Here is a 26,851-nt window from a genome sequence, read left to right on the forward strand (position 1 = left end):
AAGGATTGGAGTTTTGTCAGATAATTACAAGAAAATGAAGATGTGGTGAGAGATGAGGGTATATGTAATGATTTTTATAATGATAGATTATGAAATTTAAGCCAGCTTAGGAAGGCATCAAGGACAAAAAGACAATGAAATGTTTTTAAGAACATTTGATTGTGGTCCCAAAATACAGTTGGAGTGAAAGCACTAAATAATTAGTGGGGTGCTGGAACCTGAGATTTTATGGAATGTAGTAACAGAAAGATCTAGATCCTGGACGTGCTTTTGAGAGGAAAAGGAGCAGGCACTATGGAGAAATCACAGAGATGAGAACCTCAGGTTATTGCAAGAGTTTTAACAGGAGTATTGAAGAAGATAAAAGTAAGCCAGAATCCAAAAGACACTGATGCCACATTCAGAAAATGACTAGAAAAAAAATGAGATATTGAGGATACAGCCACATGACATGGCGTTTACACCTGGGATGAGGGGATGGGAATTAAAGACAGAAAATGGTTGGAAATACCAATGGGCATCAAAAGTGAAATTTCCCTATTTCAAAAGGAGTGATATATAAAACATATTAAAGAACTTACTCAAGGGATGCAGCATCCTCAGAGGAGACCTAGATTTCAACCATTTAGATTACTCGGAAGGAACTGATCAGACAAGAGCTAAATGTGGGTCTAGGAAATTGTTCTGAAGACTGACCATACTGTGGGGCTCAGAGGAAGGGTTTTGATATTTGGGTAGGGGTGAGAAAGAGGGCTAAAACAGGAGGAGAGTGTTGGCCAAGGGTGATTATGACCAAAGTTATGGATTTTTCTCAATGACTGACTGAAAAAGCAATTGAGATGAATCCTTACAGCATCAAGGCAATAGCAGTGAGGTAATATGTCCATTATATGTACAATATAATCCCAAATATTTTTAAAACAAATACAACATGTCTGCATTTGCAAAGGCAAAATATGGAACAATATATTATAATCTTCTGTGAATTGTTTTTAAGAGGGAAACATAATGTTGGATTTCTATAGTATATGTTTGGTTATTTTCTAAATTTTTATAAGCATTCACTACTTCTACAATCAAAATTTATAAAACTATAATAGGAGCACATAACATCAAAGTATGTACATAGTGATGCCAGTTATGTTTTTAAAAATGTGGGAGAATTGGGGCACCTGGGTGGCTCAGTCGGTTAAGCATCTGTCACTTGATTTCTGCTCAGGTCGTGATCTCACGGTTCGTGGGTCTGAGACCCACGTTGGGCTCTGTGCTGGCAGCTCAGAGTCTGGAGCCTGCTTCAGATTCTCAACCTCTCTGACTTATTTATATTCTAGACTATCACTGTCCAATAGAGATAAAAGTGAGCCACATAGATAATTTTAAATTTTCTAGTAGTATTAAAAAGACACTAGTAAAATTAGTATTAATAATATTTTTATTATTTTAATAATATTTTTAACATCATAGATCCAAAATATTATAGTTTCAACATGTCATCAATATAAATACTATTGGAGTGCCTGGGTGGCTCAGTTGATTAACCATCCGACTCTTGATTTCAGTTCAGATCATAATCTCATGATTAGTGAGGTCAACCCTGCCTCGAGCTCTATGATGACAGTGCGGATGGTGCCTGCTTGGGATTCTCTCTCTCTCTCTCTCTCTCTCTCTCTCTCTCCCTCTTTGTCCTCCCCTACTTGCATGCACATGCTCTCTCTCTCTGTCTCTCAAAATAAATAAATATTTAAATATAAATATATATAAATACAATTAATGAGTTATTTTACAGTTTTTGTGCCATCTTCTATGAAATTTGGTGTATGTTATCCTTACAGCATGTTTCCATTTGGATGATAAGTTTTCATCAGATATATTTGATCTGTATTTAAAGTTGCTAAATGTATAGTTTATTTTTATTTTTTTTTTTTAATTTTTTTTTTTCAACGTTTATTTATTTTTGGGACAGAGAGAGACAGAGCATGAACGGGGGAGGGGCAGAGAGAGAGGGAGACACAGAATCGGAAACAGGCTCCAGGCTCTGAGCCATCAGCCCAGAGCCCGACGCGGGGCTCGAACTCACCGACCGCGAGATCGTGACCTGGCTGAAGTCGGACGCTTAACCGACTGTGCCACCCAGGCGCCCCCTAAATGTATAGTTTAAAAAAATACATTTTTATACACAAGTTGTCCTAAACATATGTTCAATGGTTTCAAATAACTGAATCAATTTCTAAAAATTATGTTAGAAATCTTTTTATCTAAATTAATAATCTTTTTATCTAAATTAATAAAACTGGTTCATCTTTTATAGAATAATTTTTTTTTCCGTTTTGGAGCAAAAGCATACTGGTTCCAAAACTATGTCTGTCCAAGTTAAATATATTTATTAACTCTTATGTCAATTCAGCATTCATGTTCTTCAAATTTTTCTTTTCTATTTTGAGAAGAGTTTACATAATGTTGTCAATTACAATTAAAATCTGCATATTGGTTCGTGTTGGAAAATGTTCAATAATTACTATTAGCTTGTATTTTGAAGTTTTCATTTCAGCATAAATTCATGTACCTGTTTGGCTAGATCACAAATAAGCTTTTCTTTGATGCTGCAAGTTTTGTTTGCTTATATGGAATGTTACATCAATGAAATATGTAAATCACACTGCCATTTTTGTCTTATTGAATATTTGGCAAGCATCCTTTTTGTTTCAAAAAAAAATTGAATTAACAATACAGTAATCTTTAAGTCATTTGTCCACAACTCAACAAGGGGAATTGGCAAAGAACACAATATCAGTGAATTCATTCTCTCTCTCAATAGCTTCCATAAACAGGCTGTGATTCATAGTAATTGCATGCATATATTGAATGATTTTAACAACTGCGTACATTATATTTTTAATATAATTGTCTCAAAAACTGGGCACAGACATTTTTAATATATATTACAGAGTGGAATGAAACAATAAAGGAAACATCAGTTTTAATTCCAATCAGTATGGAATTTTGACCTAACATAGGTGGAGAACCATACATCACATAGAAATTAATTTTTCCATAATCTAGCTGAATTTTGTCTTTAACAAAAGAAAAAGTTTGAAAAATAAGCTATAAGGACTATTTTTTATACCACTAAATGACCTTTCTTTGTCAACTTCAATGTCCTGTTAGGAAAAATCCACCCCAAGTATAGATTGGACCATGTGTCTTATATAATGCATGACTCTCAGTCTAAAGAAAACTGTTTGCAATTTTTCAAGTTTTGAATAAGTGTGTTGTGCTTTTTTTTTTTTTTTTGATGTTTTTTACTTTTTCAGAGAGAGAGAGACAGAATGTGAGCATGGGAAGGGCAGAGAGAGAGGGAGACATAGAATCCAAAGCAGGCTCCAGGCTCTGAGCTGTCAGCACGGAGTCCAATGCGGAGCTCCAACCCAGAAACACAAGATCATGACCTGAGCCGAAGTCTGACGCTCAATCGACTAAACCACCCAGGTACCCCTGAAAAAGTACTTTTTGATATTGATAGAAAGGTATTGTATTCTAAGAGTTGTTACTTAGTGACTTCACTGAAGATATTTCACTTTAGAACTGTGTCATTTTGAGTTTTTCCTCATAATTCAGTAATGGAGTTTCTGAAACAAATATTTTTTGTATCCCTGTGTATAAAAATGGTTTTCCTTTTGAGCAAGAATCCAAACCAAATTAGAGTCTGCCAAATTTACAAGTTTAAAACTTTTAAACTTGTAAGTTTACAATTAACTGAATAAATAAAAATAAAAACTAACGGAATAAACAAAAATAAAGAAATATTGATTCTTTTCATTTTAATTTTCTTACTGGAGATTACTGGAAAACAGTACCCACACTGTTTATTTCCAATTTGACTATATTTAGAATTGCCAAATATTTTTATTTAATGTACCTTGTTCTTCATTACCATGTTTGGATTTAGATTCATCACCCTATTTTATGTTTTCTCACTAATCTTCTTTTTAAAAACCAATTTTAAAAAGTCCTACCTCTACTGCTTTAAATTTGACAAATTTTCTGTACTCTCAATTTATCTTTTTAATTATTTGAAAGAAATATCCTCAGTTCTATCCTTATTGTAGTTGTCCATAAAACTTCAATGTCATATATCTCCAAGGATATATCACAACATCTTTACTTTCCTTCTAAAAATTACAAAAATGTTAAAATACTTAAAGGGTATTAATTCCACTTTCCAGTCTTGATATTAATGGCCAATATTTTAAATTCACCTTACGTGGGGCGCCTGGGTGGCGCAGTCGGTTAAGCGTCCGACTTCAACCAGGTCACAATCTCACGGTCCGTGAGTTCGAGCCCCGCGTCGGGCTCTGGGCTGATGGCTCAGAGCCTGGAGCCTGTTTCCGATTCTGTGTCTCCCTCTCTCTCTGCCCCTCGCCCATTCATGCTCTGTCTCTCTCTGTCCCAAAAATAAATAAACGTTGAAAAAAAAAAAAAATTTAAATTCACCTTACGTTAGTGCCTCCCAAGGTAGTCATCAGGATGTTTTTATTTGTTTTTTTAATAAATTCTACACTGCTTTAGAAAGCAACTATTAAAAATAGTTTTTAAATGTTTCTTAGACATTTAACTCCACGTTCTGACAACTAATAGTGTTGACACTTTTTTGACTGTTGATAGAAAATGTACTTGCTGAAAATGTTTCCTAAAATTGTCCATTATATTCTATATAATTTTTAACACAATTAACAAATAAATTGTTGTGCTGCTCTCATGAAGCATACCGCAATTGCTGTTCATCATAAATTTTTGACAAACCTGCAACTCTCTTTTTTCCCATTATTTTAGACATAGTGCAAACTTCCACAACTCCATTTCATTCTGGACAGTAGTACGTTTTCATTTTAAATTTAAAATAGACCCATACTTATTTGTAAACTAAAAATGTTTTTAGTTTTTATTTAGTTTTAATGTTTTATTTTTGAGAGAGAGAGAGAAACAGAGTGTGAGTGGGGGTGGTACATACAGAGAGAGAGAGAGACTGAGAGAGAGACACAGAATCTGAAGCCGGCTCCAGGCTCCGAGCTGTCAGCACTGAGCCCGACGCTGGGCTCGTACTCACAGCCCATGAGATCATGACCTTAGCCCAAGTTGGACACTTAATGGACTGAGCCACCCAGGTGCCCCTGTAAACTAAAAATGTTTTAATTGTACTGTAATCAAAACTTTCACAAGAATTCAATTATCAGTTACATACGCATTACTGTACCTCATGCTGCCCATATAAAATATTCAAGTAAACTCATTACAATATTACACCAGTATAAAGGAAATGTGGTCTTACCAAAACTATAACATTGTGTGTATTTTTAAAAACATTTTATACTGCTTCAGTGTCTAAATTTTAAAGTATGGTACAAACCTCATTTCAAGTGCTCCATAGCTACATGTGGCTTAATGGGCACTAAGAGTGCATGCAGTTCTAGGCAGATGAAAAAACATTTCCTTGACCATTGTGTAAACTTTATTATTAAACTAAGCCCTTCTCTGGATTCCATTTCTCTTTCAGTACATTTGGGGTCATAATATGCTTCAAATTTCACAAGAATATTACAGAGCCCTAGGGAAGATGGCACATTGGGAGTGCTAATCAATAATAATGTTAGTTATCTTTTTAAATCTCCAAAGAATTAGAAATTCTTTAGATGATTTTTCATGTCCATGATAGTGATATGATCCACTCAGAATTATAAAATTTATAGTAAATATATCTAAGTATTTTACATGGGATCAATTTGAAAATACAAAATATAATCCCTCAAACAAATAGGTTCTATTATTATAATTATTAATATTATTGAAAAGTTAAATACAATATTTTTTTCTCTAATGGACATTCAAAGAAATTGCAACTGCTAAGAGAGATGAAGGCTAATTTAAATTTTAGTAATTAATAAGAATATCAAGTACCATATACTATGATTCCACTTATATTACAGATTTCAATAGCCTTCTTTCTATTATGAATAATATGGTATGGTCTCAATCTTTAAAAAATCATTTCCAATGTATTACATATATCTATTACATGTTATACTTTTTGTTTGACTAAGGAGTAGTTATACTTTAATTCATTTTCATAGTCTAAAGTACTGCAATTAACACTTCTTTACTGAAAGATTCTAATACTTCTGTGTTACCTTTTCAAACACTTCTCACTTTGTAGTGTAAGCCTGGCACAAATCCCAGAATGTGATTCTGACACACCATTTCCTCACTGTGGGAACAAGCTTTAGGGAACTCATTTTCTATAAGCAACAAAAATAGCTCTATGCCCATCCCTCTCTACCTCCTATCTAGAACCAAATAGTTATTCAAATATTTATTATCAAGGCATTTACTAGGGGCAAGATACTATATAATGTTAAGAAAAGAATGAAGAAAATATGCTGAAAGGGTTTAGACTTTCAGGCGTTTGGCATCTCAAGGAGGAATTGGAAATTGGAAATAAACTGAAAGGATCTATGTATCAATGTAATCAAAGAACATATGCCAGAGGCATAGGAAAGCAAAGAAAGAACAAGTGGTTCACAGAGCAAGCAGGGGTGTTGCTATATCGTTAACAGAGATGAGCTTACCTGATGGATAGGATATTAAAATAGATGAGTGTGGATTTTGGATGTTCTAAATGACCCAAGGAGCATTGAGCAAGGTCTAAGAGACAGAACATACTGAGTATATTTGAGAAATTGTAAGAGAAAAAGATTACGTGGAATTGAAATGCATTATGGTTGTAATACATTGTGAAAATAGTAGGTGATGAAAAAGAGATTCATACGGACAAAATAGTGGAAGGCTGAAGAGTGACAGGCTGAAGAGTTTGGATTTTGCTCCAGGAACAACAAGCAGCCTTGACCTGAGTGGAAATGGTTATAATGAAAAATACAGATTTAATTGACAAAAGAGGAACTGTTAAGGAGTACTGTAACTGATATTTTGAATATGGTTCTCAGGCCATTTTTATCCTAAGCATCAAAAATGCTTAAGTTCTGTTACCAACTATAATTATTAAAGTACAAAGTGGATGCATAAATGTGAAGGAGGAGGAGAAGGAAAAGGAACAGAAGGAGGAGGAGGAGGGGGAGGGGGGAAGGGGAAGAGGAGGAAGGAGAAGAGAAGGAAAAGAAGAAGGAAGAGGAGGAGGAGGAGGAGGAGGAGGGGGAGGAGGGGGAGGAAGAAAGGAAGAAGGAGAAGAAGAAAGAGGAGAATTATTTCAAGAAAATAAGAATAAAGGTAGGAATGATACTGTTCATTCAGGGTTACTGTGTGCCAGATGCTTACCATATATCGTCCCTCTTTGATGAAGGAACGTTTTCACAGTGATTGACTAACTTGCCAAAGCTGTGCAGTTAGTGACAGAGCCTGGATCTGAGTGTGTCTGGGACCAAGACTGTGGAATACATGATCTTTATCCCTGAGTGTTAAAGTGGTATTTTAGTTTTTCAACGTGGAGAGAAACACATACTTAGACCAGAAACATAATACAGTTCTATTTCTTTTTCTGGAAAGAATTTACAGCACAGAGAGTTTAGATGATGTTCCAGACGTTGTCATTTCCTTAGGAAATGACTTCTATAAAATGGACACTCGATGTTGTGCAAATGAATGGAAGAATGAGCCTAGTTCCACCTTCATTCTAATTTTTTCAGCATCTCACATTTCATGATTTTAAATAATATAAAAAATAAATGGTGGCTTACATGGCTCTTATACATACACAGGATCAATTAATGTGATGTGACAATCAATTAATTACATATTAATATAACTATATAGTTATTACAGGTGTTTGGAATCCTGTGAACAAAAACGTGATGAAAGAAGTCTGGTACTAAGTGATTAAGTGAGGAACAGTTAGATTAGATTTACCTATAATTTTGTATTGAAGAACATTATATGCAAGAATTTGGAAGAATTCTAGGAAACATAAACTTTAACTCTTTTGCTTTATAGATGTATGAGAGGGGATTAATAGAGGCTAAATTACTTGCTGATGATCCTATAGTATGTTAATGTGAGAACCACATCCAGTCTCTTGCACAAGAAATTCAACAATTCACTAGTTCTTTCTGTGGCGTTGGAGGACAGGCAGAGGAAGAGGCAGTGGTAGGTGGGAAGGGACTGGAGAAGTCAATGCAATTTGACATTAAACTATAACAGAAAACAAATTGAGGGAAACAGAAGACAATGAAAGAGCTTTAAAGAACTTTGTTTTTTCTTTTCCTTTTTTTTTTTTTTTTAACGTTTATCTATTTTTGAGACAGAGAGAGACAGAGTATGAACGGGGGAGGGTCAGAGAGGGAGGGAGACACAGAATCTGAAACAGGCTCCAGGCTCTGGGAGGTCAGCACAGAGCCCGACGCGGGGCTCGAACTCACGGACTGTGAGATCATGACCTGAGCCAAAGTCGGACGCTTAACCGACCCAGGCGCCCCCCCCCCCTTTTTTTTAAGACTCTATTTGACAAAATATTTACATGGTTTGTTTCAGATTAGGAGAAAAAGAATGAGGGAGAGGAAAAGGAAGAGAGAGGATGTAAGGAGAGAAGGTGAAGGGGAGGATACTAAAAAGAAGACAGGAAAGAGAAAAACAGGAAAGAGAAAAAAATAATTTTATTATTTCAATAAAATTCAGTAACTTGAATATTGATTTTTGAAGAAGGATCGTCAACCCAGCTGGCATAGACTCAAAACTTAGCAGGCAGCACACGAAGGAGGAAAAGACAGGGAAAGGGAGAATCTGGTCCCAGCTCCATTCCACTCTCATGAAATGTTCTCCCTTCTTCCTTTCTTGAACCCCCCCAGGCACCCAACTCTCCATCTTTTCCCTTAGTGATTAATTTTCTTCATCCATGTTAAGCTAAAAATAGGCAAAATGTCATTTTAAAAGTTAATAAAATGAATTTTATAACCATTTATAAATTAAAGAGTAGCATACTTAAGAAAAAAATTCCTTCTTTAACCTACTGGTTTATCCTTTCAAATCTTCTTTAAAGCGACTGAAGATCAAAAGCACTCAAAACTAAGGCTGAACAACTATTACTACTGCAAATATTGTAAATGGACGGGGAAAATCTATCAACGGTTTTCTTTATGATGTATCCTGTCTTTACTTAAGAGACAAATGTCTCTTGTCAGAAAAGCTTTCTCAAACCACCCTATCAAGAACAGGAGTCAGCAAACGATGCACCAGGGGCCAAATCTGATCTGCTACATGTTTTAATAAAGTTTTATTGGAACACAGATGAACCCATTTATTTACATATTGTCTGTGGCTACTTTCATGCTACTGTGCATTGGAGGGCTATAGGGAAAAATGGTTATTAAGGTTTTAATATTATTGTGAAATTAATCTCAAGATACGTCATACCACTTTACATCAACTGATTTGCTGCATCAGCTCCTTTACCAGCCCCAACTCAGAGCTTAGTAATAAGCATTTGAGCTCACACAAAGGACAGATTGTTAGGTCAGCTTCAAATTATCAGAGACCTTGCCTACTACCAAAGTTTACCCAAATATTTACAAACTACACTTTATCAAGGGCATAAACAAAGTAGAAAGAAAATTTGGACATTCTAGAATGTACCTACGCTCTTCTTTTCTGCACCCCAATATATTATCTCTGTTATAGAATAACCTAGGAGGTTTGCAAGAGACATTTTTTAAGGTACCATATCTACATGTCAGACTTGTAGGAAGTCAAACCACTGCTTTCTAGTAACAATCCGTACACAGTGAGGAGCATTTTAAGTTACAAAATATCACTGTCTTATATCCAGGAAATTGTATAGCTTATTTGGCATTCTTTAGTGAGTCTTGCATTATAATTTCATAGATTATTTACAGTAAGTAGTGATTAAACACAGATAGTTTTGCTAAAGGCATTCCACAAATGAGGACTATTCTTCATATCAAATGCCATTTATCTACTTAAAGGAAATTCCATTACATAAGGAGATAGGATTGAGTCACCTTACTTTCTCCCCAGGCTTGGAAGGAGGTCTTCCCCAAGAAGGATAAATGGATCACGAATCTCAGGGAAGCTACTTTACATTCTTTCCCCCAGGCACTTAAAAGGAATACTTGGTGAATGAATGTATAAAAGGATGATAAGCAGAGTCTTTATAAATCCCCTCTAAGTTTGTCCCAGTTCTGAGACCCAAAGTATAGATCAACTAGAAAAACAAACAGATGTTGCACTAATGTATTTTGATATAATTTTATATGGCTAGAGCATATCTACTACCACATATATACATACAGAAAGCTACCGGTGGAGGAGGAATGATAAGAATGGAAGCATGCAAGAAGAAAGCTTCTCTTATTAAAGAAAAATAGAAAAATAAAAAGTGTGGAGTCAGAAATGTGCCAGATCCTGGGCAGCTAGGTTCTCCAACACAGTGTGCAGAGAAAGGAAGAGATGTTCTAGAAATGCCTGTAATAGTGGTTTTCATGTATTTCAATTTTGAGACATGTCAAATAACTATAAATCTTGATATAAATATTTCATGTTCAAAAGTATTAAAAAAGATTTCTAAATGGTTCTGTAAATACCCTGTAAAACATATGAAAGAAAAAAAACATCAATATAAAAACTGAGTGCCACTGAGAAATATATCTTGGTGATGCTGATTTTTTTTTCTTTTAATTAATGGGAGGAAACTAAAAAAATACAAAAGTAGAATTAAAAGTCCAGAGGGAGAAGTCAGGAACACAAATGATAAGAGAGAATAACAGATGTGAAAAAACTACTCAAAATAATATCCCAGAGCTCAGAGAAGAAAAAAATAATGGTGCAATGAAATAAAAGATACTAAAAACAGAGAATGAAAATCCAACATATAATTAATGAGTGGTCACACACACACACACAAAAGATAACACAACAGATTACATAAAGCAATTTTCAAAGTTAGAGAAGACAGATTTAAAGAGTTTATGTGTACATATTGAAAAAGCATATCTAAAAACACTTGCTGGCAACATTTTAAAATTAAAATGACGAACAAAAATTCCTTAAGAATCCAAACAGAGAAAAATTGATTGAAAAAATGTCAAATATCAGTAATCTATTTTTTTAATTTTTTTTTAACATTTATTTATTTTAGAGAGAGACAGAGTGTGAGTGGGGGGAGCAGCAGAGAGAGAGGGAGACAGAGATCTGAAGCAGGCTCCAAGCTCTGAGCTGTCAGCACAGAGCCCAACATGAGGTTTGAACTCATGAGCCCTGAGATCATGACATGAGCTGAGGTCGAAGGTTTAACCAACTGAGCCATCCAGGTGCCCCTAAATATCAGAGTAATCTAAATTACGAATTACCAAGAAATGTATCCAGAAATTTCTAAGAGTAGTGGAAGGACCAAACAAAAAATTATTGCCTTAAAAATATGGGATACAAATTGTTTAAAACAGTGAAACTATAGGAAAATCTATTCAATTAATTTATAATTCTATAAAAAAAAACTATCAAGACTGTATAAGAAAAGGTTAGACAGATCATGCTGATAGACTGAATATACAATGATCATGTATAAACATGAACTCTAACCTATAACCTGCAACTAGCAGCCCAAGAAATCAACTCATGATCTGTAGTAACCATCCAAGGAAGCACACCTTCTATTACTATGTTAGGTTTGTAGAAATTCAGACCATCATCTCTAGTAATGGTGCAGGAAGTCAAACAATAATACCTGAAACCATTCACCCAAAATGGCCAGGACATGATGAAATAAGTAACAGCTTCACTAAATTTTGTCCTGCTTCCACTTCCAACTTAGAACCTCTCAGAGAAAGCCAAATGTGCACTATACCAACCAAGTAGGATGACCCTCTTCTAGTAAGTTTGCCCACAGCTTTGCTATGCCAACTGTTTCCATTTAGGGCATACCTGAATCCTCTTGTTTTCTCCTATAAAACTTTCCTTATCCCATGGGGCGCCTGGGTGGCGCAGTCGGTTAAGCGTCCGACTTCAGCCAGGTCACGATCTCGCGGTCCGTGAGTTCGAGCCCCGCGTCGGGCTCTGGGCTGATGGCTCAGAGCCTGGAGCCTGTTTCCGATTCTGTGTCTCCCTCTCTCTCTGCCCCTCCCCCGTTCATGCTCCGTCTCTCTCTGTCCCAAAAATAAATAAACGTTGGAAAAAAAAAATTAAAAAAACAAAACTTTCCTATTATCCTGCCTGCTTTTAAATTTCTGCCAAATACAAGTAATGGTGGCTGACTCCCTTGCTATAACAAGCTTTGAATAAATAGCCTTTACTTGTTCTCATTTGGTTGGTCCTCATTTATTTCTACTTTTGAATATAGATGTATAATGATAGTCAGTTTTAGAAAACTGAATGTGGTAGGGTATAATCACAACATATGATGACCAAGTAGCATTTATTGATAGCGCAAGGGTCATTTAGTATCAAGCTAAACCAAAGAGCATATGTGTGGAATACACATATACAGAATTGCTACAAAGGGGCGCCTGGGTGGCATCATCAATTAAGCATCCAACTTCGGCTCAGGTCATAATCTCACAGTTTGTGAGTTCGAGCCCCACATCTGACAGTGCAGAGCCTGCCTAGGATTCTCTCTCTCGCTCTTTTTGCCCTCCCCCACTCTCTCTCAAATTAAATAAATAAACTTAAAAAAAAAAAAAAAGATGTGTTCTCATGTCTATCCCTCTCAATTTAAGGAGAAAAGTATTAATGAGAGCAAACTTTTTCTATTACTTTTCAGATGATCTTTTTTTTTTTTAATGTAGTGATTTTTGAGTCCTTCTGCCTTTTGAAAATCTAGTCTGATCTATATAATATTTGGCAAAAATTTTTTGGCCCTTCTGGAATGACACATGTTTTTCCTCATTTTAAAATTCTATTGGTATCTCAATACAATCTGGGAGAGAGATACGGTTGGATAACCATTGCTTATGCATTTGCCCCATAAGTTTGATGCAATTTTATTTTCAAAGTACAAAACACTGGCTAAAGACTTCTTTTGAAAAAATTTTGAAAGTAGGCACTGTCATAATTAAGAAAATATAAATAACTGTCAATATACTGAAAAGTTAACAACTAAATCATAGTCCAAAAAAAAAAAAAAAAAAAAAAAAAAGGAAAGAGTGAAAAGAAACTACACTGAGGTATAAAGTTTAGAAAACAAGCTAAGAGACAGAAAATTAAACATGTAAATTCTATCAATAAATAAAAATCAGTTGAGCTCCTCAGTTTGACTTAATTCCATAAATATTTATTGAATATTTAATACGTGCCAGGTACCACTAAGCCCTGAAGAGTTAGTGGTAAACAAGATTAACGCAGGACCTCTACTCCTGAAGTTTAGTATACTGGAGAGAGTATTAAACAAGAAATGACAAAAGTGATGTGTGTCATCAAAAGAGAAGTTCAGGATGAATAAAACACTTGTCAAGTGTTTTCTAAAGTACTATCATGGTGAAGGCCATGAACACATTATCACATACATTAACTTTTTCTTCATCATCACTGATAAGCTATACATCAGCCAGCATCACATTTCATACTGAAATACTAGAAAGAAGCACTGTTAACATAAGAAATAAGACAAGGATGACTGCTGTCATCAATAACAGTTTTATACATGTTCTCACCAAGATAAAAGGTACAAAGAACAATTCAAACTTATGGGAAAGAAGCAAACTGATGAAATGTTACTTATTTCAAAGAACTAAAAGAAGATGAAGACTTTCAAAAGCATTAATTCAATATCAACACTATTTTAGGGCATGCACTCTACGCCAAGGACTAGGTTAAAAAAATAATAGCACAAGAAGTTTTCAGTATAGTAAGTGAAAACAGATAAGAAACAATTACTTTACAATGTGGTTAAGAGCAGTACAAAGAACTAACACAGTTTTATGATAATAGGGAAGCCAACTAACCCTTATGTAAGTGCATCAGGAAAAGGCTTTCCAGAAGACGTCAAGACAAAACAGAGCCCTGTAGGATAAAACTGCATGTATGGGAAGATCTTTCTGAACAGCAGAATTTTCTCTTTAAGAGTGTAGGATGTGAGGCCAGGGAAATAAAAGCAAAATAAACTGTTGGGACTATATCAAAATAAAAAGTTTATGCACAGCAAAAAAACAATCAACAAAACTAAAAGGCAACCTACTGAATGGGAAAAGATATTTGCAAATGACATTTCTGATAAAGGGTTGATATCCACAATACATAAAGAACTGATACAACTCAAAACCCAAAAAGCAAATAATTCAATTGAAAACTCAGCAGAAAACACGAATAGACATTTCTCCAAAGAAGGCATGTAAATGGCCAACAGACACATGAAAATGTTACTCATCAGCAGAGAATTCCAAATCAAAACTACAATGAGATATCACCTTATCTGTCAGAATGACTAAAATAGAAAACACAAGAAACAACGATTGTTGGCAAGGATGTGGAGAAAAAGGAATCCTCCTGCACTGTTGGTAGGAATGTAAACTGGCACAACCATTGTAGAAAACAGTATGTACATTTCTCAAAAAATTAAAAATAGAACTACCCTGTGATCTAGTAATCTCACTACTGGGTATTTACCCAAAAAATACAAAAACACTGATTCAAAGGAATATATGCACATCTATGTTTATTAGAGCATTACTTGCAATAGCAAAATTATGGAAGCAGCCAAGGTGTCCATCAATGGGTGAATGAATAAAGAAGAGTTGATATATATAATGAAATATTATTCAGCTATGAAAAGAAAGATTGAAATCTTGCCATTTGCAACAACATGTATGGAGCTAGACAGTATAATGCTAAGCAAAGTAAGTCAGAGAAAGTCAAATATCATATGATCTCACTCATATGTGGAATTTAAGAGACAAAAAAAAAAAAAAGAACAAAGGAAAAAAAAAGAGACAGAGACAAACCAAGAAAAAGACTCTTAAATATAGAGAACAAACTGATGGTTACCAGAGGGGAGGGGAGTGGGCCAATGAAGGAAATAGGGGATGAAGAACTTAACATAATGAAAAATAAATTAAATCATTAAAAAAAAATCAGTTTAAAAACAGAGGCCTTGGTACATTCTGTGCATTTTAAAGCAATTAGTATGGCTGAATCATACTAGTTCAATCATAAAAGAAATTTAGACTTTCCCCAGAAAATACTGGCCAATGATGAAAGGACCCTAAGCAGTGGAGTGGCATTATCACATCTGTGTCTTACAACTGTGTTCAAAAGTTAGAAGTGCATGTTTAGGAGTTATTGCAGTAATCCTGGTGACAAATGGTTGTGACCACAACTAGGATAGTGGCAATGCTGGAATGTAGGAATAATAAGGCCATAGAACTCATAGACGTAGAGAGGAGCAGGCAATGAGAAAAAGAGTTAAACATAACTCTGCGATGAATGGTGGTTCATCCCATTGAAATAGGAACACTGGGGGCAAAGGATTATAAATGTAATGACCCGAACTGTAAATGATAATAAATTCTGGTGGGTCATGTTGAGTTTGGGATGCCTGTGCAAAGTTCCAATTGGAAATTTCCAGTATACAGTCAGAAAGATGTTTGTGGAGCAGCATTGTGAGTCATTAGTGCATGCAAATGATACTAAATTTAGACCCTGGGGATTGAGATGATCACTTAAGGTGAGTAGGTTAAGACACCTCCCTTTTCTTCCCACTACCAGTAGACCCAGTGGCACAAAACCATTTTTAAAACATTTTTATTAACCCATTTTGGATGTATAGATAGAAGTGATGAACAGGCTTTAGAACCTATAATTTAAATATTGGCCCAGACCATAGGTAAAGTTGTTTGTACCAGTTAGTTATTCTCTCCTGAGATTTGTTAACTAGGGTTGAACAGATCGCTGGATTTCAGAGTGTAGGATCTTAGCATAGAAGAATTTTCCCTAGGAACACATAACTAGAAAGAGATTATCATAACTAGAGAAAACATTCCTCTCCATATACATTCTTATCTATTGAACATGATCTGAATTTTCTTTAGAGATAGGGAAACAGATTAGCATGAATTGGCTCATGAATACTGTCATTAGCATATTCTATGAGGAAAGAGAATAACAATGAGCTAGATACTGTTCAGGGCAAGACAAATGAGGTCTTTCTGGTTTATGGCCAATTATGATTAATTCGTGTAACAATGATTATACAGTGGCTACTATAAGCTGGGCATTTGGTTAAAAACCTGGGATTCAGTTTTGTCTCCTAGGAGATCACAGTCTATTATTTACCTAGAAAATAGACTTAAGAGTATTAGTTCCCCTTAACTAGGTGCTTCGTCAGCTAAAATATACAATCACACTTAATTATTACTAAGAATTTTAATAAGCATGATAAGAAATCAATCTCTAGTTTCAAAGAACTAAGAGGTCAATTGCTTTCAAAGAAACAAAAGTTAATTTAATCAATATTTCTCTCATTTTGAAACTTTGTCTGAAAAAATTTGAACAGCATCTTTGGTCCCTTTGGCCCTTTTACTGTAGTGCTATTCCTCATAGGCCTTGTTCTGGGAGATGGTGATTGGTTTTGCTGTGGTTTCCCAGTAAGTGGCTGATGATTTTTACTACATACAAACTCAAGCCAGGAGACCCCTGGAGGCAATCGGTGGTAACTAAGCACCTTAGTGAACACACAACCTGAGAGAGTAGATGTGGTAGACTCTTTGGAAGGAGGGGGTAAAGAGGGCACAGTTGAAGAAGAAGAGGAGGAGAAAGATGATGAAGAGGAGGAGGAGGATGTAGAGGATGAAGGGGATGTAAGCAGGGACTGCAGCTCAAAATTATTACTTTTCTTCACATAAAGTAGCCAGTCAATAGCCTGAGGTTGTTGGCTTACAACTCTGTCTTCAGAGGCTGCTGTCAGCCCATTGTTCTTCCTATTTAGCTCCTGGGTGATATCAGGTTCAGATGTAGAGAGAATTTGTATCTTTTCCATTCCTTCAAAGTTGTCTTCAGGGATTTCATCAGGCTGATTTTCTTTCACCGAGGATGGAAGACCAGATGAGGGAGAAGTCTTTGGTATGGAGAGGAGAAAAACTAATTTCACTTCTATTCCCCTCTCAGAACTGAGCTCAGGTGTTGGGATGACAAATAGCGTTGCGCCATGAGGATCTTTCCTTCCCGTAAGATGGTTACATTGAGATTTTATGCAGGAAGCACAAGCTAAACATACTATATAATTTGATGAAAGTCGGGGACCAGGATGAGGATTTGGCCTTCCCCTCATTCTTCGAAAGAGAATCTGCCTACAGAGATCCCTCTGGATTCTGGTCTTGGAGAGGGAATTGACAATTTTATTTACAACATCATCAGGGACACTTCCACCTTTAACAATGCAGGGATGAATATAATCTAAATTCCATGATATTTCTTTATTTGATGCTGTCTTTGCACAAAGATCAAAGCTGCCTTTATTCTGGAATCTGGAGCCCAATGTTGAAGCAGCTATGCTCCTGATAAAGTGTTTAGAGCTTGATAATGATTGACCTGAGACATTTGGTTTATACTGGGGTGAAGATAAATCTGTGGCCCTGTATTTGTCATTTGGTGAAGAGGTATTCTGAAACTTGGAGTGACAAACCAGTGAGCTGAGGGTCCTGAAGTCCCGATTAAGTGTAAGCACTGTCTGAGATTTAGGTGGGAACAATGGCAAACTCTTAGTCTGGTGGACAGAATGTGCTAAAGGTGATTTCCTTGGTTTTGAATGGGACAATGGTAAGCTCAGAACAATGGAATTAGAGCTCAATGCAGCTGTTGTCTGAGGTTTGGAGTCAGATAATGGTGAGCTCAGAGCCATTTGATTGGATTCCAATGAACATGATGACTGAAGCAAGTCATGTATTTGAGACGTAGAGTTGAGTGATAGTGAGCTCAAAGATCTTTGATTGCGCTCCAATAAAGATGTCCAAAGGCCATCCAATGAAGATGTTTTCTGAGGCTTGGACTGTGGTAATTCTGTGCCAAGCACTCTTTGATTAGGTCCCAAAGAAGATGATTTCCAGAGGACATCTAGGGAAGGTGTTTCTTGATGTTTGGGGGGAAATAATGATGAACTTGAGACTCTTTGATTAGACTTCTGTGAAGGTGATGTCCAGCAAAAGTCTCGGGAAGATGTAGTCTGAGGTTTGGGGAAGGGTAATCGTGAGCTCAAGTTTGTTTGACTGGACTCCAGTGATGAAGATGTCTTATTAAGATCAAGTGAAGGTGTTGCCTGGGATTTATGGTGGATCAAAGGTGAGCTCAAGGCTCTCTGATTAGGCCACAGTGAAGTTCTCTGGTGGGGGTCTAGTGCAGGTGTGTCCTGACGTTTGGATTGGGATAATGGTGCTTTTGGAGCCTTGTTATAGAAACCCGGTGAAATTGTGTCCTGAGACTTGGCAGAGGGCAATACTGAGCAGCTCTGCACCAACTTCTTAGAGTTAACTGGAGGCGCTGCAAGGTGATTACTATGGGATTGCACTCTGACTACAGGCAGCTTATTGGGTTGATTTAGTTTTTCACCTGTGTATTGATGTGTCAATGAATTGGTTGTGGCCGGTTGGTAAGAGTGTTCTAATGGCACAAATTGTTGATCATAATATGCCAATGGCTCCATCTTGTGCTAGTGGTAGAGGTCTTTTTGAAAGCAGCTGCCTTGTGGGATATTTTAGTAACTGAGTCTTTTAGCTGGATTCCATGGGCAAAGAATATTTTTAAATAAATAGTCTTTGGTAGTTTCCTACTTCTATCTTGTTTCCTCTCTGTTAATTCTCAAATATTACAGAGTGTCTCAAAATTGAGGTATAGATGAGGTTGAAAAAATTACCACCATTTGAGATTCTCCTCTATCTTCTCTTTCATTCCCTAGAGCTTTCTCTCTCTCTCTCTCTTTTGAGGAAATAATGCCTGTTAATAAAATAGTGAAGAGAGTTAAGAAGACATCCTGATAGGGATATTAGTTTTCTCAAACAATTTGTTGTAGTGACTAGAGCATGGGCTTCATGTTAAATCCAAGTCAGCTACTCTATGTGTAACTTTTGAATTAAACTTTCTAAACCCCATTCGCATATCCATAAAATAAATGTGATATTTAATTTACTGAGCTAAAGACTAAATAAGATACAAAATGAATAGCATTGTCCAGGATATAATAGATGCTCAAATAAAAGGTAATAGCCATTTCTGGTACTCTTTTATTGATGGCTTAAGTAAAAAAAAAAATCTATGATAAGTTTGTTGCATGAAATAAGAAAATCTTAGAGAAAAGTGAAATGGAAGTGCTGAAATGTTGGTTTTCAATTTAGATTCAATTACCTGTTGTTAATCACCTTTTAGCTTATTTCCAAAAGTCCATAATTCTAGTTGAAAGTTTACTGCATACCTTTCATACTGTTCTTATTTTTCACCAATGTGTCTTTTGAAACCATTGCCTACTACCTTTTAAAACGAATGTCTTTGTTCATGTTTATTATTTTTTTTACACTGGTGATCTCCATTCATTCTCTCATTTCTCTCCAGGCCTTCACTAACTTATTTTCTTTTCCTCTCACCTCAATATAGTGCTCAGTGTTTCATCACCACGTCTCTTCCCTTTTTGTTTTATTCCTATGCAATCACACTAGTTGTTTTTTATTTAAAAATGAACTATAGAAACTTCACAAAAAAACAGAAATATATAGCTAGCCGAAAGTGATGCAAGCTCAGAAAAGATAGATGTGTTGCTTTTTAAAAGATGACACATAATAGAACATGACACTATTTTAGTGCATTTTCATGGCCAAGGGTTTGTTCTTCAGGTTTTAAGGCTAAGACACATGATATGACAAAAAACTGACAGTGATTGCAACAGACCTTAGGATCATCCAATAAAGTCATTAGCCCTAAGGCCCTTGAAGATGGGAACTGTTCAACTTTGGTTTCATGATCCTTTCTTATGCTTCCATGACTTACCAACCCAATTTCTGATGGACAAATTTATTCTTCATATATGCCACCTTATCCAATTGATTAACTATCAATTCTATTACTGCTAGGTTTTCCCCTACATCAAGGTGTCTTTTCACTTAATTTTATGTACACCTATTTTAATATACTCTTACCTTATGTACTCTAATCTTATGTACATCTATTTTAAAATATGTCTTGTTGATATCATAATTCACTTGTTTTCAAGTCATGAGTCATTCCTTGTGGAATTCTCCAAGTATCAACAATGTTATTTACATGCCATTGACTTCCTAATCTTTTGTCTCTAGTGCTGGTTTCCTCTTTAGCTTCAAAACTATATTTTCAACTAATAATCAGACTTCTCTACCCCAAATTCCCAAAGACAGTTCAAACACAAAACACATAAAACTCAATAAAGTTACTTCTTCTTCTGGAGAAATCTTTTTCTATGTCTTCTATCTCAGTGTCTAAAGACTAGTTTTCTAATTCAGAATCCTTGAAATTATCCTGGACAGCTTCACACTCCAGAACAATTTACATACTAATATTGGCTGATCTTACCTCTTCCACAACTTAATTTACCTTTTCCTATCCAAAGTCACTATTTCAGTTTATACAATAGGCATATCTTGTGTAGACAAATTTATTACTAAATTAATTTCTATATATCTTTCCTCCATGACCTCACCTCTCTTCCATCTCTTCTTCCGGACACTCAAGAGGAAGTTTTTGCTATTGAAATACAGCTCTTGCTCACCTGAGGATTTCCTTTGCTTTGCTTATATCTGTAGGAGTAATAAGCATTGAATTGAAGTTATTTGTGGTTGCTGGATTTTGTGTGGTGTGATTTGACACCCAGCTTTTTAAAGACAGCGAAAATGGTACATTCCACTGTGTGCTGTTTGGCACCCTAACATGCTTCTAATTGTTAATACAGAATAACTTCATGACCTTGAGGTATGCAAAGATTTCTTAAACAGAACACAAAAAGGAATAACTATTAAAAATTGATAAATTAAAACTAAGAGCTCCCAATTATCAAAATACACCATATTTAGAAAGAGTAAACGCAAATCAAAGAATGTGAAAAATATTTACGATACATAATATCTGAAAAATAAGGATATGGATATTATCATAGAATATTACATACACGATAACCTCTGCATGTTGCTAAGAAAAAAATACAGTTTGAATCATGTCAAAAACATGGCCAACCTCTTCACAAATGAGGATATCCAAATGCTAGTGCTAAAGCTCAGCCTCATTGGAAACCAGTGAAGCGCATACTTAAAACACAGAGAGGTACTACAACACATTATCAGACTAGGACTAAAGTAAAATAAAATGAAATAAAAGCAGACAAAGTCAAGAATTTGTAACTATGTAGATTAATTAGTATTTACACACGCACACACACAACACACACACACACAATTATATTTCATACCTAGGTATAATCCAATAGGCATATCATGAGTGAATATTTGCACCAAAATACATGCCATAGGATGTTCAGTGAACATTATTCATAGTAGCTCAAAACTAGAATTAACTGTCAATCAGTAGCAGAATATATAAATAAGATATGATATATTCATTCAATGAAATACCAAACAACAATGAAAATTAGCAGAAAGTCTAGCACCATGCAACTACATGGATGAATTTCACTTACAAAATGTTGAATGAAAAGAATAATATGCACAAAAAATACCTTAAAATTTTACATATGAAAGTAAAAAATAAGGTCATACTAACTATGATCTTAAAAGCCAAGCTAATACATTTGGAGAGGTACAGATTAGGAGAGAACAAAACTTCTAGGGTGGTGGTAATATTCTGTTTCTTGACCTGGATGATGGTTGTATGGGTGAACTCATTTTGTGATAATTGAGCTCTAACACTTACACTATGTGTATTTTTGTATGTTTCTTAACTTCAATAAAAAGTTAAAAAATACATAAGTTGATGCTAATTTGAAAAGACACATCTGAAACAAAATTGCACTGAAAGGTGAAACATTAAAGGATGAACCAAGATCTGGCACCCAGATGTAATGAGAACTTGAGAAAAAAAAAAGAAGTAGAAGAATGTGATGTGGAAATCCTGCTATCATATGTAGAGGAATAAAGAAATTCAAAACAAATGGAACTAACAAAAATCTATTTAAGACAAAAACCAGAGAAAAATAGCATTTCTGAATGTTTTCCACTTCACAGCACTAACACAGCAAATGGCACTCTCATTTTAAAGAATGTGTTTTTCTGTAACTATGGAAGAAAATGAATACCACTTAAGAAAAAATTAACCCACAAATAGTCTTTGTGCCCAAATTCTCTTTACAGTTGGGTTCTTTCAAACTTTCAGTGAAATGATTCACATAGTGTTATATAACCCTTTCCAGAATATAATAAATACTGAAATAGTCTAAGTTTGTTCTGTGAAACTGCTGTACATAATTCTAATATTAAACTGTGACAAAAAATTTCAAAGAGAAAAATAAAATGTCACTTATTTCATATGCAAAATTCCTAAATAGAATAAAAAATTTAATTTAACATTACAATAAAGTAACAATAAACTATCACCAACTGGATCTTATTCATACAATGTAATGATTTATTAGTAAACATTATAATTCATCATGTTCATAATTCAAAATAAATACTAATAGATGCTCAAAAAGTCACTTTATAAAATCCAACCTCCCCTCCTCATAAAACCCAGTAAAGGTATTAAGAAAAAACTAGTTATTTAATGAAAACAAACTTCAATCTGAAAGCACAATTAAATCATTCAGTTGATATTGAACTATGAGCTAGTCCCACTATAGGCTGATAATAGACAAGCATATTAATCATGAAGTCACTATTACACTTTAACATTATTTGGGAAGATCTAGCCAATGTAATAAAGAAAAAAATAGGAAAAAAATCTATTGAAAAGGTGAAAATTATATTATCTATGTATATTATATGATTAAAAATTCTATTTAGAATAAAGAAAACCTGACTGAATTGAGAATATATTAAAATTCAGAAAGTTCAATGAAATCAGTTTACTAAATCTGTATATATGAATCAAGAATTTTTCTAAATGTCAACACTTAACAGGATATATGATGATCATAGACACTTTATATATAATTTGTTCTAATAATTCAATAAAAATACAAATATCCTATTGCAAAAATGAGCAATTACTTGAAAATTTTATAGAGAAGAAATACAAATGCCTAGTAATCAAAGAAAGCCAACAGTTTACTGCATCTGCTTCTTTTGTATCTTTCAATTCTTTTTCCAACGCACAGATGCTCCGTGCTCCTTCATTCTACTTCCTTTTTCAAAACATGTTTCGAATAAATAGAAAAATTACCATTGGAAATTTCAGTAACCTTTGCATTAATGGATAGAAACAAGCAGAAAATCAGTAAGATTTTGTATTTCAAGATTTGAAAAGACACTATCAATTAACTAGACCTAATTGATATTCATAGAACATTTCACTCCAAAACATTCTTCTCAAGTGCACATGGAATATGCACCAAAACTTTGTAGACCATACAACAAATTTCAATAAATTCAAATGGGTTTAATCATACATAATATATTCTTGAATTTGGCAATGAAAGTAATTATAATCAATAACAAACAATATACGAAAAAATAACCAGAATTTAGTATAAAAGAATATATTTCTAAATAACCCATGGGATAAAGATTTCAAAAAGGAAGTTAAGAATTATTTTGCAATAAATTAAATAAAAATAGGCTATATAAAAATGTGTAGGATGCTGCTAAAGCAGAACTTATGAGGGGGATATATCTGTAGCCTTAAATAACCATATTAGAAAAGAAGAAAGTTTTCAAACCAAGGACATTAGCTTGCTTGTTAAGCAAAGAGAAAAAAAGAATATTAAGCCAAAATTAAGTAGAAAAAAAAATATTAGAAGAGAAATTAATAATATAGAAACCAGAAAATCAAGGATACCAAAAGCTGGTTGATTTCAATAAAACTGAAAACATTTAGTCAGACATGTCAGGAAGAAAAAAAGAGAGAGAAATAAGTTACAAATACCAGGAATGAGAGGTGATATTACTACCAACTGTACAATATTGAAAAGAATAATAATGTAATACTATGAATATTATGCCAATATATTAGACAAGTCGGATGAAAGAAACATACTCTTGAAAGACACAAACTGCCAACACTCACTCAAAAATAAATTCTAAAACTAAGGATCCCTATATTTATTAAAGACATTGAATTTCAGTTTAAAACCTTCCCACAAAGAAAACTTCAGACTCTGATGGCTTCATTGGTGCACTGTAACAAACATTTAAGGAAGAAATAATTCCAATTCTGTACATACTCTTCTAGAAAATTAAAATGGAAAATTTTCTTCATAACTCATCCTATGAATCAAGTACTACCCTGACACCAAAACCAAACAAAAGCATTACTAGACAAAAAAAAAACCAAAAACAAACAAACAAAAAAACACTGTATACGTATGTTATTGAGATAAATGCATAAATCCCAAACTTTTACCAAGTCAAATCCAACAACATAAAAAAGATAATCCACTTTCCCCAAATCCACGGTCCCAATCTTATCACAAGAAAACATCAAACAAGCCCAAATTAAGAAAAATTCTATAAGATATTTCACCAATACTCCTTAAAACTGTCAAAGTCATGAAAAAAGGGGGGGGTAAGATAGAGAAATTATTACATACTAGAAAAAAATCTAAACATAATAACTAAATGCAATGTGGTATCTTGGATTGGATCCTGGATCAGCAAAAAGACATTAATGGAAAAAATGGTGAAATTCTATTAAAATCTATAGTTCAATTAATAATATTGTACAAATGTTAATGTTTTTGTTTTGATAAATGTGCAATGGTAATGTAAGATGTTAACATTAGGAAAATCTGAATGAAGAGTTAGAATGCAAAACAGCTAGAATGGACAAAACAGCTTTGAAAAAGAAGAAAATTGGAAGGCCAACATTACCTGACTTCAAAACTTATTCAAAAGCAACAACAGTTGGGGCGCCTGGGTGGCTCAGTCAGTGGGATATCTGGCTTCCACTCAGGTCATGATCTCACGGTTTGTGGGTTTGAGCCCCACATCGGGCTCTGTGCTGACAGCTCGGAGCCTGGAGCCTGCTTCGGATTCTGTGTCCCCTTCACTGTCTGTCCCTCCCCCACTCACACTCTGTTTCTCTCTCTCTCTCTCCCTCTTCCTCAAAAATAAATTTAAAAAAATTTTTAAAAAAGCAACAACAGTCAAAATGGTCTCTATGGGCATAAAGGTAGACCAGATCAATGGAACATGAATAGGAAGTTCAGAAATACACCCACATATATATGGATAGCTGATTTTTTTAGAAGGTGTAAAAGCAATTCAGTGGAAAAGTATCCTTCCAAATGATGCTGTAATCATTGGATTTATATCTGCAAAATGTGTGTATGTATATATATATATATATATATATATATATACACACACACACACATACACACACACACACACACATATATATATATATGAAATTCGACCCATACCTCAAATTATACATGAAAATCAATTCATAATGGGATTACAGATCTAACATAAAACCTCAATTTACATACATTCTAGAAGAAAAGATAGGAGAAAACCTTTGTGACTTTGAATTGGGGACAGATTTTTAGATGTGACACCAAAAACAATGAATAAAAGAACAAATGAATAAATTGAACTCCACCAAAAATTAAAAACTTCTGCTCTTCATAAGGCCCCTTTGGGAAAATGAACAGGTAAGCTAAAAATGCAGGGAAACATGTGCAAAAATATCTGACAAAGCACATGTTATCAAGAGTATACAGAGAAATCTCAAAACACAAAAAGAAAGCAAGTGATCCAATAAAAAAAAAAAATGGGCAAGATATTTGGACAGCTCTCCAAAGATGATATGTGAATGGGAAACAAACACATGAAAAGATACTCAACATCATTAGTCATTAGGAAATGCAAATTTAAACCACATGAGATACAACTAAATACCTATTAGAGCTGCTAATTTTTTTTAAGTTCACCTACTAAGTGTTGACAAGAATATGGAAGAAATGGAACTCTGATACACTGCTGGTGGGAATTTAAAATAGCCCAAGAGGTACCTGGGTGGCTCAGTCAGTTAAGTGTTTGACTTCAGCTCAGGTCATGATCTCACCATTCATGGGTTCGAGCCCTGCATCAGGCTCTGTGCTGACATCCTAGATTCTCTGTCTCCCCCTCTCTGCCCCTCTCCAGCTTGTGTCCACTCTCTCAAAAATAAATAAACATTAAATAAATAAATAAGTAAATACATACATACACACATACATACATATACACATAAAACAGCCCAAGAAGTTTAGAAAATAGTTTAACCATTTCTTAGAAAGCTAAGTATTACATGTATCATACAATCCAGCCATTCCACTCCTAGTATTTATCCAAAAGAAAAGAAAGTACACATCCATAAAAAGACCTGTAGAAATATGTTCACTGAGCTTTAGTTTAAAAGTCCAAAACTGAAAATTATCCAATGTCCTTCAGCAGGTGAATTAATCAACAATTTACAGTAGCCTCATATAATGGAATACCACTACTTCTAATCTCAGGAATCCCATCTTCAGCTGAGAATTTAGGAGCAAAATTATTGCAAATTGATAGGCAAAAAAAAGTATATGAAACAAAAAGAGTACGACAAACCAACCTCATTTAATATCTCAAATGTAAGACCTCTGAACAAAGACAATTCAATGAGGCAAATGCTTTGTGTTCTCAATAAACCATCAAAATAGAAATATGTGTATGCTCCAAGTTTAAAAAAAATCAAAAAGGCC

General features: G+C 34.6%; 1 protein-coding gene and 1 long non-coding RNA gene across 5 annotated transcripts in view; one reads left to right on the plus strand and one right to left on the minus strand.

Annotated features, from left to right (window-relative positions):
* LOC147577506 (uncharacterized) overlaps nucleotides 1-3,485 on the plus strand; it is a 33,582-nt gene extending 30,097 nt beyond the window's left edge. Inside the window, exon 3 of the long non-coding RNA XR_015240354.1 lies at nucleotides 3,316-3,485. This is a non-coding gene — a long non-coding RNA (uncharacterized LOC147577506). The remainder of the gene's footprint in view (nucleotides 1-3,315) is intronic.
* CSNK2A2IP (casein kinase 2 subunit alpha' interacting protein) overlaps nucleotides 1-26,851 on the minus strand; it is a 538,834-nt gene that overhangs the window by 403,885 nt on the left and 108,098 nt on the right. For 2 of the 4 annotated variants that reach the window (XM_086675684.1, XM_086675683.1), the window contains one exon: nucleotides 15,729-18,927. The exons of the other annotated variants lie outside the window; for them this stretch is intronic. In XM_086675684.1, coding sequence (XP_086531810.1) covers nucleotides 16,445-18,637 — 2,193 coding nt within the window. In that variant the 5' untranslated portion in view covers nucleotides 18,638-18,927 and the 3' untranslated portion in view covers nucleotides 15,729-16,444. Of the gene's footprint in view, nucleotides 1-15,728; nucleotides 18,928-26,851 lie in introns of those variants that run through there. 4 annotated transcript variants of the gene reach the window in all.

Source organism: Puma concolor, chromosome C2, assembly GCF_028749965.1.
Source record: "Puma concolor isolate L17-30 chromosome C2, mPumCon1.1.hap2, whole genome shotgun sequence".
Taxonomy (NCBI): domain Eukaryota; kingdom Metazoa; phylum Chordata; class Mammalia; order Carnivora; family Felidae; genus Puma; species Puma concolor.